This window comes from Helianthus annuus, chromosome 8 (genome assembly GCF_002127325.2).
Source record: "Helianthus annuus cultivar XRQ/B chromosome 8, HanXRQr2.0-SUNRISE, whole genome shotgun sequence".
NCBI lineage: Eukaryota > Viridiplantae > Streptophyta > Magnoliopsida > Asterales > Asteraceae > Helianthus > Helianthus annuus.
The window spans coordinates 15,411,453-15,427,251 of NC_035440.2; the positions used below are offsets into that span (position 1 = coordinate 15,411,453).

At 37.1% G+C, this 15,799-nt stretch overlaps 1 protein-coding gene and 1 long non-coding RNA gene across 3 annotated transcripts; one reads left to right on the plus strand and one right to left on the minus strand.

Annotated features, from left to right (window-relative positions):
- Positions 1 to 2,397: 2,397 nt before the first annotated feature.
- Positions 2,398 to 4,863, minus strand: LOC110872184. Of its 2 annotated transcripts, XR_002554249.2 has the most exons (5): positions 4,690 to 4,863; positions 4,165 to 4,312; positions 3,853 to 4,063; positions 3,662 to 3,767; positions 2,398 to 2,479 (listed from the first exon to the last, which is right to left on the minus strand). It is a non-coding gene; the product is annotated as an uncharacterized LOC110872184 (long non-coding RNA). The 2 variants fall into 2 exon arrangements; XR_002554248.2 differs by lacking the exon at positions 2,398 to 2,479 and having other exon boundaries at positions 2,713 to 3,767; positions 4,690 to 4,862.
- A 7,576-nt stretch (positions 4,864 to 12,439) lies between these two features.
- Positions 12,440 to 15,799, plus strand: LOC110869626 (receptor-like protein EIX2). The gene has a single exon (XM_022118865.1). The coding sequence runs from the start codon at positions 12,440 to 12,442 to the stop codon at positions 15,797 to 15,799; it is 3,360 nt and encodes a 1,119-aa protein (XP_021974557.1).

A 15,799-nucleotide genomic window follows, 5' to 3' on the forward strand; every position in this document is an offset into this window, starting at 1 on the left:
CTGTGGTGTTTCCTGCAAAATCTTTACAGAAAACAAAGTCATTAGAATCTGCAAAACCTATACATAATACAAAGCTATGTACTGTAAGTTCCAAAAGTCTGGGATAAGGAGTTTACTTTGTAAGGGGACTTTCTTATTCATGTAGGGAAACACTCACCACAGCAATTTAAAAACATAACTTAGTTGATGAAGAGTACTTCATTAAATCGTCTGAATTGCTTAAACCGAAGCCAGTCATCCGGTTTAAGGATTCATACGATTAGGGTTTGACGGTTTAACAGTGTCAGTTTGAAATTTGGAATAGGCCATTTAAACATTTCCAATTATTATTTTGAATTTTAAAATATGCAGTTATCAATATGTTTAATATCAGCATCATTTTAGAAAGCACAAACTAACAGTTTTAAGACAATAATCCAATTCAAACCATTTTGGTAAACAGACACAAAAAAAATATGTAGCCACAGTTATCTTTCAGTAGGAATGAGCAAATGGTACCGGTACCTACTTTCGACATTTTCGGTACCGAGTGCATCCCTATCCTAATTGATCATCATGAAGTTTCTACTCATTCACAAACACAATAAGATTATATAGATAATGAAAAAAAAAAGCTAATTAAAAACCGTATAAACTGAATTGTAATAAAATTTGCTTAACTGCAATGATTTGAAAATATACAACTTATCGATCTCCTTATTCTGAAATTAATCTTAAACCTTTAAAAAACCACTTCATTTGGAGAGCAAATTCATATGAAAACCCAGCAACCACTGCCAAAAGGAACAAATCCCAATATCCATAGACAAACAAACCAGCGGCTGCAACTTATATCCCGCAGCCGTTTCACTAACTTCCTCTGGGTCACAGTCGGTCAAAATCAACCCAACTTTTCCGTTAATGTGAGGAATTGCGCCAACAAAAGCAGGTTTTCCGGCAGATGGGGCATGGATGGGGAGTGAGCGCCTCATGAAAGAATTCTTACCAGGCCATTACAACATATGAGTGGGGTCGCAGTACTTGCCTTATGGCCTGAATTTGGTTCACACAAAGATTGTCGACACTGACGATGACGAGGCGTGTGTTGTGTGTTTGAGGTGGTTGTGTAGCTTCTGGAGGTAGATTGTCTTCTTTGTCGCCTTCGATGCCATGGAAACGATGACAATGGAGGTTGGTTTGAATTAGGGTTCTTGTGTTGTTTAGTATGTGATGCACTATGTGGGCAGGTGTGCACAGAAAAACAGCTCCTTGACCGTCCCTAACAAAAAATGTGGAACCGAGAATCAAGAGAAAACGGGTATATTAAGGAACCGATTTCATACCCAAGCGTACTAAGTAGCAATGGAACGGGTACGGGATCGGGGTACGGGGACGATACGGGAACGAGGAACGGCAAAACTCAAAATTCCAAGATACGGGTACGGCAATAAAAAATATAAAAAAATAAAAATACATTAAACAAATTCCAAAAATACTACATCTTCCAAAGGTAATTAATTATCAATAATCAAATCATTTTCAAATTCCGGTTCATCTAGTGAGAGATTGGCAATCGATAGAGAATTAGAGATGATGAGACTTGAGAGTTTAGAGATTAGAGAAGCCGAATATGATAGGTCTATTTATTTAATGGCCGGTTGGGGAATTTGAAAGGGTAAAAACCCTAAAAATAAATGGAAATGGGCTGTATACTTCTACCAGATACGTCCCCGACATTGGAAACGTTTAGGAAACGTCCCCGACGAGTACCCATGGTGTTTCCGTCCCCGACAAGTACCCGAGACGGGTACGGCCACATAAATGGAGTCCCCGTGCTACATAGCAAGCGTACCCCCTGGGTATGCATTGGGTTGTAGCCCTATGCTTTGAACCGGTTCCAGGCACAAACTAGTAAAAACCTGAGAAAAGAAAACATAATCGGAACCAAACTGATCACCCTCCTCTCAAAAAAAGGTTCCATACCCAATCTGATTTTACCAATATCCGATTATTAACTCTGTTGATTAGGAGATTCCAACCCAGAACCAGTTCTAAAAGATTAAAAAAAAAAACGATCGAAATGCGCGACACTATAAGTGCATACATGTATCACATGGACATGTTGCACAAAAGAGATCTAAACCATTTTCTAATAAAATTTCTCCCATTTTGTATTTGCATGTATAAGGATTTTATACGTATTTGAATGTATAAAGGCAAAGGTTTGAGGTTGTTTAACTACTTGTATATGTAAATAATTAAATATTACAATTATCAGTCAATTTTCATCTTTAAACAGAACATTTAAAACACATAAATGTGGTTATACCTAGGTTTTTTCCCTTCGTGACGAAGAATCCCAGTTAATTAAACAAAACCAGAAAATCAAAAATATTTTTTAGATGATGTAACATAGTCTGATTTAGAGACCATGATCTTGAAGATATGCAGGCTTTTTCATTGTGGTATGAGAGACTAATGTTTTTGCCACACATGCTCCCTGAAAACACAACCAAGAAATGGAAGCTCTAAAATGTAAAAGACTACTTTTTTTTTCAGAATTTTTTTCAAAAAAAAAAACCATTCGAAAAAATATATATTTTTTAATAAAAAAAATAATAAGAAGCATAGTATTCCCAATACACATGAGAAATAGCAAGTAATTCATGGTACCAAGTCATGACTAAACCAGAAAATCATAACTAGGATACATAAAGGTAGCAAATTCAAGCCTTTTAATGAAAACCTGTTAATACGGATTGGATATGATTGATAACGGGTCAAACAGATTAATCATACAAAATAACCTAAAAATGAAACCAAACCCAACCAGCTATGACGCGCGTATTGTTTTTTACTTTATCAGTTTCCAACACAAATTCATAAGGGATAATTACCAAAATAGCCATTGAATGATCAATTTTTCAAAAATGGCCAACTGAAACGACTCCACGGGCCTTTGCACGAGTTTCGACACGGCTTAAAAGAGCTTTCCTCAGCAACCACTCACCTTTTGACACGTGTGCACCTCTATTCAGTCCCCGTCTTCTTCCCCAATTTGGCTGTTCAGTCCCTGTCTTCCTGTCTTTTGCCCCAGTTTTTCTTCACATTGATGCCCCATTAGGAACAACTCCGCCACCGAGGACATCAACCACCATCCATCCACCTTTTTCTGACCAACAATCACCACTACCCCACCGTCGAATAACAATCACGACTCACCCTCCGATCGACCACCATATCCACCGTCACCCACAATAGACTAACCTCCACCATCATCTATCACACTACCCACCTCCGATTACCCCATCACACTGCCGACGACCATCTCTCTGTACACGACCACTGATCAACTTTTATCATCTCCGACCGCCGGAAAACACCTCCACCACGGTCCTTCATTCCTTTTGTCGACAATTTCCACCACGGCAACCACTCTATTCACCTCCGATAAGCACCGCGCCGATCAATCGACCACCGATTACCATCTCTCATCACCTCCGGCCGACAACTTAGTTCTTCACCTCCGATTGACTTCCGTCAACAGCAGACGATTAACAAACAAGGTTGATATGGGGTTTGTGTTAGATCAATGATCTTCGTGCATCCCTTTTGTGCATCCCCTTTACGTTTGAGAAACAATTAAGTAACATAAGGAAAGAAAAGGGGGAGAGAGAAATACCAAGAAATATGGCGATGGCCCATCTTTGACTGCTCTATTTCATTGGATTTTTTCTCGACGGCTAGTTTCAAATCCTTAAGTGTAGCAGAATTCATCACAGCAACATCTGTGTCCCACACAAGAAACCGTCATTATTGACATGCTAATCTGAAAATAAGAAACTAAGCAAGCATAATCAATTAATCACATACCAAAAGATGTGCACTCCCAAGTTCCAAGCTGATGAGGGTGTCAACATCTGATAGAGTTGGTTTCTTTGGTATATCTGCAAGCACATGATCATCGAGGAGTGAAGCAAGCGTTGAATGGAGCCCTGCTTTCTTGACATTGTTACCATTTTACTCTAGGACCACGTTATCATCCTCATAGACACCAACGGACGTTGGTTCAGGCATTTACCTCCTATCGAAGAGATACAAGAAAATTGTTTCATATAACTTCAAAGGCAATAAAACAAACATTTCAATGTTTTCAATCGTAAATACATGACAATATCCGCGTACATGTTTTTAAACCGTCCAACTCACAAACCCTCTAGACCTACTCCTAGATCTACACCAACGTCCACCAAGGGACAAGAATCCTCAACCACTTTGAACGCCTTTAGTAGACAACTTTATATCGCTATGCTACAAGCCCTTTGGTATCCGCCTACATGATAATCACATTTTCAAAATCAGAACTACTTATAAACCTGACTCCAAATTCATTATTGGGGAGAGGAGAATTCATATTATTGATGAACAAATGAACCAAATCCAAAAAATAACATATTGGGCATCGGGCATTGGGGCTATTTTCAGTTCAAAACGATGCCATAAGCTAAGAAACTCAGTGGGGCAATACATCAAACACCTTGTGTGCAAGAACCACAACAATTACCAAACCGTTAAAAGGACTCAATCAATTCAAGTTACACATTCAGGAATCAGAACTGATACCAAAAAAGGAGAACAACTTTACATATATAGCATATCAGTTTTAATTATATGTCACATAGGTCCCGGCTCAAAGTAAAATAGCATAACCTGTAGTTCAGCTCCTTCGGCTTCACCAAAACCTAACTTGACGGATAAAAATCGAACTTCTATCCTCCATTCGTTTGCTTTTCGATGGATTTTTGTGAATTTCCCACTTCTTTGCAACCACTATTTTCAGGTGCTTCACCGAATCACTGGACCAAATTGTTTAACTTCTCAAATAGTTGCAGAATTATATAGAGGTCCTCAAACTATGTCTAAGTTATATATTTAGCCCAAATTTTATCTTGTTATTTTGTTTTTTAATTTATTTTTAGTAGTAGTAGTAGTCCACGCACCACATGTGATCTTGAGATAATTGGTAATTCATGACTTTATCGGGCATTCCCACAATAATTCTATTTTGAAAAAATTATACCGTTGGTCCTTGTGGTTTTTCTTAAGTTTTAATATCGGGTACTAATAGATATTAACATTTTAATTTGTTACAATATTGAGTACTAAGACCAACTATTGTTAATTTTTTTGTTAGGTCTTGCTAAAACAACTTAAATGCCCTTAAAAAACTAGAGGGTTTATTTTTGTAATCAACCATATTTGAATAGGGGTCTTTTATGTAGTTAACATTATTGAGGGTTTCTTTGTGTAAATTATTAAAACAAATATAAATTAATAAAATAAAACCAATCCCACCACACCACCCCTACTACTCACTCTTCCCTCGCCGGTCGGCTAGTCAACCCCACCCAATCCCAACCCCGGCAAGGGTGCAACTTAAGAGGGGCCGGGGGCGCCCGACCCTCCGAACTTTTCGCTCAGTAGTATTATATATGTAGTTTTCGTATAGAAATTTTTGGGTATATACGTTTTCGACCCCCCGGTTCTACAGAAATTTTTGGGTATATACGTTTTCGACCCTCCCGTCTTTATTGTCAAGCTTCACCACTGCAACCCCCGGTCCCCACCATCATCAAAATATTAATGTTGAACCAGTTCCTTGGTAACATATACTACTAATCCTGCACACAAGAAAATGCAATCCACTCGGTCTAAACAAATGGAAGTTGTAACTAAAAAAGTTGTTTGATCAAATTTACAACTAATATGATGAAACTTTCTTAGTTGTTTATAATCGAATCGAATTTGAGTTTAATTTTATTGCGATTGAATCTGATGACGTCATAGGTGAGAACATTACCAAACATTAATCCAACGAACAAGATATCATAAATTATTAAATTCCACCATAATCTCCATACCCATAAGAACAATTCCACAAACAAAAAACAGAGTATGACAATGATATTAAGCCTAATTGCTTAAACCCACTGGTATCAAAGGAAAGTGATAATCTTTATTAAATAACAAATCTATTTACATAGAATTGTTCAAACAAAAGTTCATGTTTCAAGATTATTTAAAGAACCCAACACACGGGTTAAGACTTCAACTACACATCCCCAAGCTGCAAGCTCCTGAGTCACTGGGTACCTGCAAAGCATGCAGTAGGGTGTCAACATAAAGTTGGCGAGTTCACGAGTTTGTCCAGTTTTAATTCCAAAAACTTATTTCAGTAGTTAATTTACTCATTTATATCATGCGATGGGGAGCTACCCCATATTCTACTAAACTGCGTAATACCGAATACTTTGTGACCGCACATTACGTGAGTTTTGCCCCGTTTGTCAATGTTCTATCATCATTGACGGTTTGCCAGAGTCTATTAGTCCACGCCCGATCCTATCCAGGCACGGTGTGAGGTTGGTGAGACCTAATAGCGCTATCAAATAATAACCTGTTCGCCAGGCCAGGCGACTAATCGGTATAGTAAGTGGGGACTTTCGTGAAAGAGTTTCGTTTAGTCCGCTTGTTGCATCTAATATAAATAGTAATTAACTGAGCGTCCCACACAAGGGGAGAAAAGTAGTTTGTATCCCTCACAAGGAGATAGCGTTGTTTTTAGTTCCGTTTCCCAACCACCAGGAACGCATGCTTTTAGTAAAAGTTGTGAACTCACCTCAGTTTGCTCGGCAGATAGTTTACTTGGTCAGGTGAGCTGGTCAACCACGTCCTAATATGGTTACCAGTATAGGTCAGGTTTGGGTATAAATAAGTCACGTATATCCTACACGTATCTAACACATAGTCTGCATGTCATAGTAAAGTTATTGGGCCTGTCCTAACATACACACAGTTAATCAGCAGAAGCATATAGTCCAGCTAAACAGTATCAGGAACACACAGCCCAAAACATACCATTACATTGTGCGACCCAATAACGAATTTAAGTAGTCCAGTCGAAACCGGATAGTCTCGACTCGAGACTATGAGGTCTCGAGTCGCAACCACGAGATTCTAAGTCACAACAGCTGGTCTCGAGTTGTGCATATTTGGGTAGTAACCTTCGAGGTCTCGAGTCCGGTCTCGAGTCGAGATCAGGAGATCTCGCGTCGCAACCTAGCTGGTCTTGAGTCTCCTGATGTGCATGCCCTGGTCTCGAGTTGTCAACCTGATGGTCTCAAGTCGCAACCAGGATGGTCTCGACTCGCATCCCTGCTGATGGAATCTTTCTAGAACATTTACCAACTTTTGCACTATCCAATCAAATTCATGAGTATGTACTGACCAATCAAATTGCACTAACATGTTTCCAATATTCTACACTAGACAAATCAGATCAAACAACAAGTTTTTCAAATATTCATATCATCATTCATACTGTTCTTAGTTAAGGTTTCCAAGATTTAACCAACCGATTTATTCTAAACACATTCATGCTAGCATATCACCCTATTCAGTGGACAATCCATAGATCATCATCAGTCCCTAACACTAGTATACTGGGTTTTCGAAAAAAAAATTCTTTGTGTTTTCTGGCCATTACGTTTTACGCAACTGGGTTTTCGAAAAAAAAAATCGAAAATATAACAATAGTATGCTCGTTTTAAAGATAATGCTCGTTTTTTTGTTGCAATTTAAAAAAAAAATAATGTCGTATGAAAGAGTTATTAACGTTTTAAAAATGGGGAGAATTTGAGGAAACAGAAACTATTGCCTTGGATTGTCTAGAATGCCCCTACATAGACCAACGCACCTCATTTTTTTTCTTTAATTTCACTCATTTAATTTTAACCCTTGATTAATAAATAGATGGTCAAGATTATTTTTTAGCCTTGCTACCCAAATAAACTTCTATTATATCTGACCCCTAAAATCTAAACTTTGTTTATAGTAATTAAATATTGCTTAATCAACCAATACACCGTACAAACCATACAGACATATATCAATCATCAAATAATTCACCTAAAAAAACAAATAAAATCTAAGAAGCTAGTAAATATTCTTTATTACTATATGGTGTGTGTGGTAGGGATTGGCAAAAAGACCCGAGCCCGACGTGTATACCTGAAACATATAGGACTGGTATACTTGAAACTCGACGGGTATCAGACCGTGTATGCGATTAGTTTTAAAATTTTCCGCAGGTATGGGAGTGAATGATAGCCGGCCTGATTACCCAAAGCCACATACCCATTACCCGAACTATATACCCCAATCATATACCCGAATTTTTTTTTATTATTTTCTCTTAACTCTTGTCTATTTTAGTAGGTTTATTATGCGAAAACTAAATCAATCCATATACGATACAGGGCTAAAATACGTTTGGGAAGTGAGTTCATATAAGAAAACATATCCAAGCTACTTGGTTATCATTACTCTTGTATAAGACAATTCTCCAACAATCAACAGTAGCAAATCATTGATTTTTTTTAAATAGCAAAAGAACATAATTCTCCAACATCATTTCCCTCCTAGATTTTATATTTACATACTGCTTAGTAGGGGTGTGCAAAAAACTGAATTAACTAAACCATAACCTAATTAACCAAACCATAACCGAATTAACCAACAAAACCGAAGCAAATAAAAAACCGGTGGGTCGGTTAATATTTTTTTGAAAACCGAAAGTAGCGGGTTGGTTATGGTTATCATTTTTCCCATACCCACCATAACTGAACCGAACCAACATGTAATAAATCTTTGTAGGATTCAGGACTTTTCACCATATTTTTAATATTTGATGTTTTTGACTGAAGATTTTTAGTACTTATGGGTTTTTCATATAATTTTGTGGTTTTGGTTAAATGTTTGTTTGAATTTATAGAATGTATCATATCACTTTATTTGAATATTCGATAATAATTTGTATTAATATTATAGATTATATGTATTCTTTAACACTATGTAATATACTAATATATACAAATATGCAATAACAATTTATTCCATTAAAAAAAGCTATTTTAGCTAAGCTAAATACACGGTTAACCACCCATAACCGACCCGCTATAACCATCAAAACCAAATAATCATAACCACCATAACCGATCGGTTATGGTTATCCAATAACCGATATCGCGGTTTTGGTTATGGTTTTTAGTCAAAACCGACCCATGCACACCTCTACTACTTAGTTTTTGATCTCATATGTTTATTGAAATCAAGTCATTTAAAAGTTGGTTTGTTTCTCCAAAACTATAATGTTATTCATTTATGATAAAACTTGTATGTATGTAATGTATCATATTTCAATTTATAATAATTGTTATGTAAATAAAATTTACATAATAATTATAATAGTAAATAAGAAATATACTTGAAATCTCAATGGGCAGTGGCGGAGCTTGACCAAAAGCTTCGAGGGGGCGTAAAGTGATGAGACCCAAATTTTTTTTCCCATCGTTATGTTTCGGGTCGGGTCGGCTATCGATTCGGGTCAGGTCAAATAATAATAGTTCTAAATAAAACTAAAAAATTTCATTCATTCAAAGGACCCGTCCTTACACATAAAAACTTGTGATTAAGTTTATTGTATGGTGGGTAATCTAGGGTTAAACAAATAAGAGTCAAAATATATTTACAAAACTACCCATCACTTATATACAAAGTGGTAACAAACTTTACTTTAATTAAATTGTATAAATATTTAGGATATAAAAAGTGGTAACAAACTTTACTTTAATTTATATATTGTATAAATATATAGGAAAAATAATTTGGGGGAGGCGATCCTATTCCGGACGAAAAATCGGAAAACATACACTTCTAATCGAAACATTGGGGTGGGCGGATGCACCCCCGAGTAACAACTAACCTTCGCCACTGCCAATGGGTATCTTTTAACAAAGTAACGGGTATACCCGACACCCGATACCCGACGGATATTGGGCCAGGTATTTTACAACCGGGTATGGGTATGAGATTACCAGTACCCAGCCCAAAACAGGCCCATTGCCATCCCTAGTGTGACTGTTTCAACTATATGAAGACCCTATCCCGCTGCAGTAGGACTACACCATGCAGGAGGCGTTTTGACTTCACTTGGAAGTCTTGAGTGAACTGCGAACATGAACAGCCTTTGCATTTCAACACACACAAATATAGAGAGAGATACATAATATAAATACTAGTATACATAGGTTGGAATAATACTATAATAATATGAGGAGAAAATAAAAGGAAGCCCACTGATCATTCACAACGACTTGGAAAGTCTTTCATGGGCCATAAGGTCCCATCCATCTAACCCATTGATTACTTCACAATTATTACTTCAATAGTTTCTTCATCATTGCAACTCATATTCTTCTCATATTCGTGTTATCGAACAACTTATACTTAGTTGTGCTAAACGTGTTGGGTTGGGTTGGGTCGGGTCGGAAATCCCGACCGCACCCTTTGGAATTTTTCACCCGCACCCCTTGAAAATTTTCAACCGCCCACTTAGAAAAAGAATAATCATTAACCACTTATTCACTTAATTATTTAATCCAATCAAAGCCCCATCTGCAATCAATTTTTATTAACATAAGCCCAAACCCAACCTAAAGAAATTTGAACTAAATAAAATAACCCAAACTCATCCACCCATTTCATTTCCAAATCCCGCCCCCAAAAAAACTCCCAGCGACTTAGCGTCACTGCTCACGACCTGGTGGCTTTTTTACCGAAAAAACCAAAATTCCGGTTGAACCGACCCATATTACGTCAGAATTCCAATATAGAACTAGTATGGTTTATTTATTTATTTATTTTGTTTTATGTGATGATTAGGAGAAAATATAGATGTGTAAGGGGTTAATTTTTTTATATTTTTTTGATTTTTTTGTTGTTCTAGACTTGTAGTTAAATGATTTTGTTGTTTTATTTATAGCTTTGTTTGTTTAAATGATTAGTTACAAGTAATCAACATTTAATATTAGTGCTTGAATGTTTAAAAATACAATTGAAAGTTATGGGCTATGGTTGAACATGATTGTTTATGTTGTTTAAGTGTTTAGTGTTGTTTTATGAGGTTATGGAGCAAATTATATGTGTTAGGAACAATGAGTAAGAATGTAATGAACTTATGGCGTGTTTAGTATCTTTAGATGATATTTTGGATATATTTCAAAAAAAAAAAAAAAAACTTGTAGGGCACAATTTTAAATACGTTTGTAATTTGTAATGATGTTTGATGTGTTTTTGATGATTTATAAATTTTAGTTTGATGTTCTTTTATCTTACATGATCCGACCCGACCGCTATGAACCGATATTTTTATACAGCTAGGGCCTAAAATCTTTGAAAATATTCCGCACCCCCAGGAAAAAATTCCTGGGTCCGCCACTAGTAACCCGTTCATTGAAGTGCCTATATCTAATGTATCTTTTATTGAATTTGAAAAGGTGTGAATTCTTCAATGATGCCGGGAATGTTGTTTGTTGGAAGTGCAATGGTGAAAGGCCCGAAGATACAGAAGCTAAATATCAAGAAGACATGTGGAGGAAACCGTAACTTCTAGTGGGTCAGATGTAACATGACCATGCAACTGTAATCAAATTGGACATAATCAAATTGTTTGATCGCACAATGGTTTAGTTCACAATTTACGAATACTTACTTGCACAATCGGCCCACGACGATAATCAAACCTTCATAGCCGATCAGCCCACAACAATAATATCAAACCTTCATAGCCGATCAGCCCACAACGATATTCAAGAGTATGAAAGCTGATGTTTTCAAGAGTATAAAAACCGAGAAAAACATCATAACCAAAATCTCGTCTCAACTAACTGGAACCTGGAAATAGAAGGCAGTGGTCATTTAACCAAACCATATCTAGCTGCCATAGGACTAAACCATGAGCAAACCATGCAGAGGGAATTGACTAGCTGCTTTTGCATTTCAAGACACGCATATATATAGCGAAATACATGATGTATACGTGTGATCGCACATAGGACGGATCCAAGATTATTTTCCTTCGGGATCACCTTTGTTCGGTGGTCGTATTTTTCATAACCAAACGTTAGAATTTTCAGGCCGGGAACATAATTTAAATATTATATCATAATAAAAATACTTAATCTTTAGAAAACACACATTAAAAAATAAAGAAAAGAAAATGGTGCTGCGAAACTCAGACCTGTGACACTGAAAATGTTATTATGGGGTCGCTCAAAAGTTCGGTTAGGTTTTATACGTTGTTCTACTAAAAACTTTAATATCAGTGGGGTCCCAACCTTATGTTTTTGTGTAGGATGGAAATAGTTTCGGGAGAAAATGAAAAGAAGCCCGTGATTGAAGGAAACAATTATACAATTTGTCCAGTGATTTCCACAACGACTTGCAAAGTCTTTCATGGGCCATAAGGTCCCATCCATCTACATACTTATTACTTCACGTAGTTTGTTCATCATTGCAACTCATATTTCATCTCATTTTTCTTAACAGTTGAGGTTGAATCATGGGAAATCAGTGGGTTTTGGGGCTTCATCTCGTTTTCTTAAGCATGTTTTTGGTTGCAACCAAATATACTTGTTTGGGTGCTCAAAATTCGACAAGAAGCTGCCATGAACGAGAGAGACTAGCACTACTCGAGTTCAAACACAGCGTCAAAGATGACTTTGAAATACTCTCATCATGGGTTGGCATTGATTGTTGCTCATGGAAAGGAGTCCGCTGTGATGGTGTCACCGGAAGAGTTGTCGGTCTTCATCTCAGAGGAGATTTCGGCGACTATGATTACTACGAAGACGGTTACTACTTAGAAGGTGATAAAGTGACCCCATATTTGGCTGAGTTAAGACATCTGCAGCATCTGGATTTGAGTGGGAATAATTTTTATGGAAGTCAAATTCCTAAATTCATTGGATCCTTCAAGCAGCTAAGTTACCTCAATCTCTCTTATGCATTTTTTAGTGGTATTATTCCCCATCACATTGGAAATCTCTCCAATTTGAAGGTTCTTGATCTTCGTTCATCTTCATATGATGAAACTCGGCTAATCACGTCAAATGATATGGCATGGGTTTCTGGCCTTTCCTCACTTGAGCATCTTGACTTGAGTGGCGTAAATCTTTCTCAAGCAAACAATGTTGATATGGTATTTTACATGATTCCTTCATTAACATATTTAAGTTTGAGTTGGTGTGGACTTATTAATGCTGATCTTGGACTCCATCTTAATTCAAGTAAAATACTTCCCAACATTGAACATCTGGATCTTAGCTCCAACAGCTTTGAAGGTCAACTCCCTCATTTTTTTCAGAACTTGACATCCTTAACGTTCCTTGATCTTTCATACTATAATCTTAGTCTGGCATGGAACTCTGTAAACCTGCTAAACATGATCCCTTCTTTATCTGAATTGCATTTGTCAGTGTGTGGGCTTCACAATGCCCCCTTTTCACCCACTTATTTGAATTCCAGTGCCCATTCTAACATACAATATCTTGATCTTAGCTGTAATTCAATTGGGGGTAGGTTTCCATCTAAACTAATGAACATCACTTCCCTAACATTCCTTGACCTTTCAGAAAACCTTTTGCACTCATCAGTTCCTGTCATGCCTAACCTTCTAAAGCTCGATGTTTCTTATAATAACTTTGAGCACATCGAGCTTGTTGGGATTTGGAGACAATGTCATCTGAAGGAATTAAGCGTTTCTGGTAATCATTTTGGGGGAGAAATGATAGGCCCATCATCAAACACGTCTGAATGTTCCCACTATGCGTTAGAGGTGTTGGAAGCACAAGTAAATGAATTAAACGGTTCGATTCCAGAATCATTGGGAAGATTAAGATCTTTAGAAGCATTAGATCTGTCTGATAACAAATTAACCGGTTCAGTTCCAACATTCCTTGGAAACCTTACCAAACTTGAGCTTTATTATAATCAATTTAGCGGTTCTATCCCAGAATCATTGGGAAGATTAACAGGTTTAACGTATTTAGATCTGCAATCAAACCTGTTAACAGGTTCAATCCCAGAATCATTGCGAAGATTAACAGGTTTAACGTATTTAGATCTGCAATCAAACCTGTTAACAGGTTCAATCCCAGAATCATTGGGAAGATTAACAGGTTTAACTCTTTTGAATCTACAAACAAACCGGCTAACAGGTCCAATCCCAGAATCATTGGGAAGATTAACAGGTTTAACTCTTTTATATCTGAAATCAAACCTGTTAACAGGTCCAATCCCAGTTACAGTTGGGCAACTCACCAAACTCGTTAACTTAGATGTCTCTGAAAATTCTTTAGAAGGAGTGGTTATGGAAGCCCATTTTGCTAACCTCTCGATGTTGCTGTCGTTGGATACAAGTGCTAATCATAAGTTGATTTTTAATGTCTCACATGAGTGGATACCTCCATTCCAACTGAGGAATGTTCAACTTAGTTCTTGCAAGATTGAAAATGGATTTCCACACTGGTTGCAAAATCAAAGGAAGCTTGTGAGTCTGGAATTGTCTAATACTAGCCTATATGGACCTCTACCAACATGGTTGCGGAATATGTCCATGATTGCTAGCTTAGATCTCTCTAACAACAAACTAATTGGATCTTTGATAAACCTTCCATTAAGCGAATATACCAGGATTATACTTCTACAACACAACCTTTTAAATGGGTCAATTCCAAGGTCAATGTGTAGAAGAAGAAGGTTGGTAATTCTCGATGTTTCCAGCAATCGGTTATCTGGAAATATTCCTGATTGTCTAGAGAATCTACAAGACATGAGGATGCTTATACTTAGTTCAACTGGGTTGTCTGGAGTCCTTCCAAGTTCTTTTGGAAATATTTATTCATCATTAGAATGGTTAAAACTGAATGATAATAACTTTAATGGCCAACTTCCACGAGATTTGGGAAAGTTGAGAGACTTGAAACTTTTGGATTTGGGTAATAACAAATTCTCCGGAATCATACCCAAATGGATTGGAAAAAAACTTTCATCATTGGAAATTCTGAGGTTGCATAAAAACAACTTCACAGGAGGTATTCCTCATTCTTTGTGCCAATGTTCAGATCTTCGTATTTTAGATATCGCACACAACCACCTAATAGGATCCATCCCTCATTGTTTTGGAGAGATGAGCGGGATGATTGAGGCAAGAGATGAAAATTATCGACAATACTACGAGGACACTGATGTGATCGACGTGATTCAGGTCATGAAAGGAATCGAGCTTGATTATACAACAACAATGGGTTTAGTTATTAACATGGACCTTTCAAGCAATAAACTTACAGGAGAAATCCCTCCAGAGATAACTGCACTTGCTATGTTGATGGGTCTCAATTTGTCTCACAATCATCTGAGTGGGAGTATTCCAGATAGCATCGGAAACATGAAGGCGTTAAATTCACTCGATTTCTCAGACAACCAATTAACTGGGACAATCCCTCCAAGCATGGCAGCTTTGAACTTTTTGAGCTCTATGAATCTCTCATACAACAAATTGTCAGGAAGAATTCCAACCGGAAAACAACTGCAGACACTTAACGACCCATCAATATATGCTGGTAACAGGGATCTCTGTGGTGCACCTCTGCCAAATAATTGTTCTAATCCTGAAAACCCACCAGCCACAAGAAGCAAGAAGAAATACAAAAAGGCTAATGGGCTAAGGAAGGTATGGTTTTACTTGGACATAACGTGTGGATTTGCAACAGGTTTTTGGGGTATTATTGGAGTTTTGGCATTCAAGAAGCAATGGAGAAGGAAGCTTTTTATGATTGCAGAGGTAACCATGGATAAAGTATATGTGGCGGTCGCAGTGAGAATTTCCAAGATTAAAAGGGGCAGAAGAGATGCCAAATAG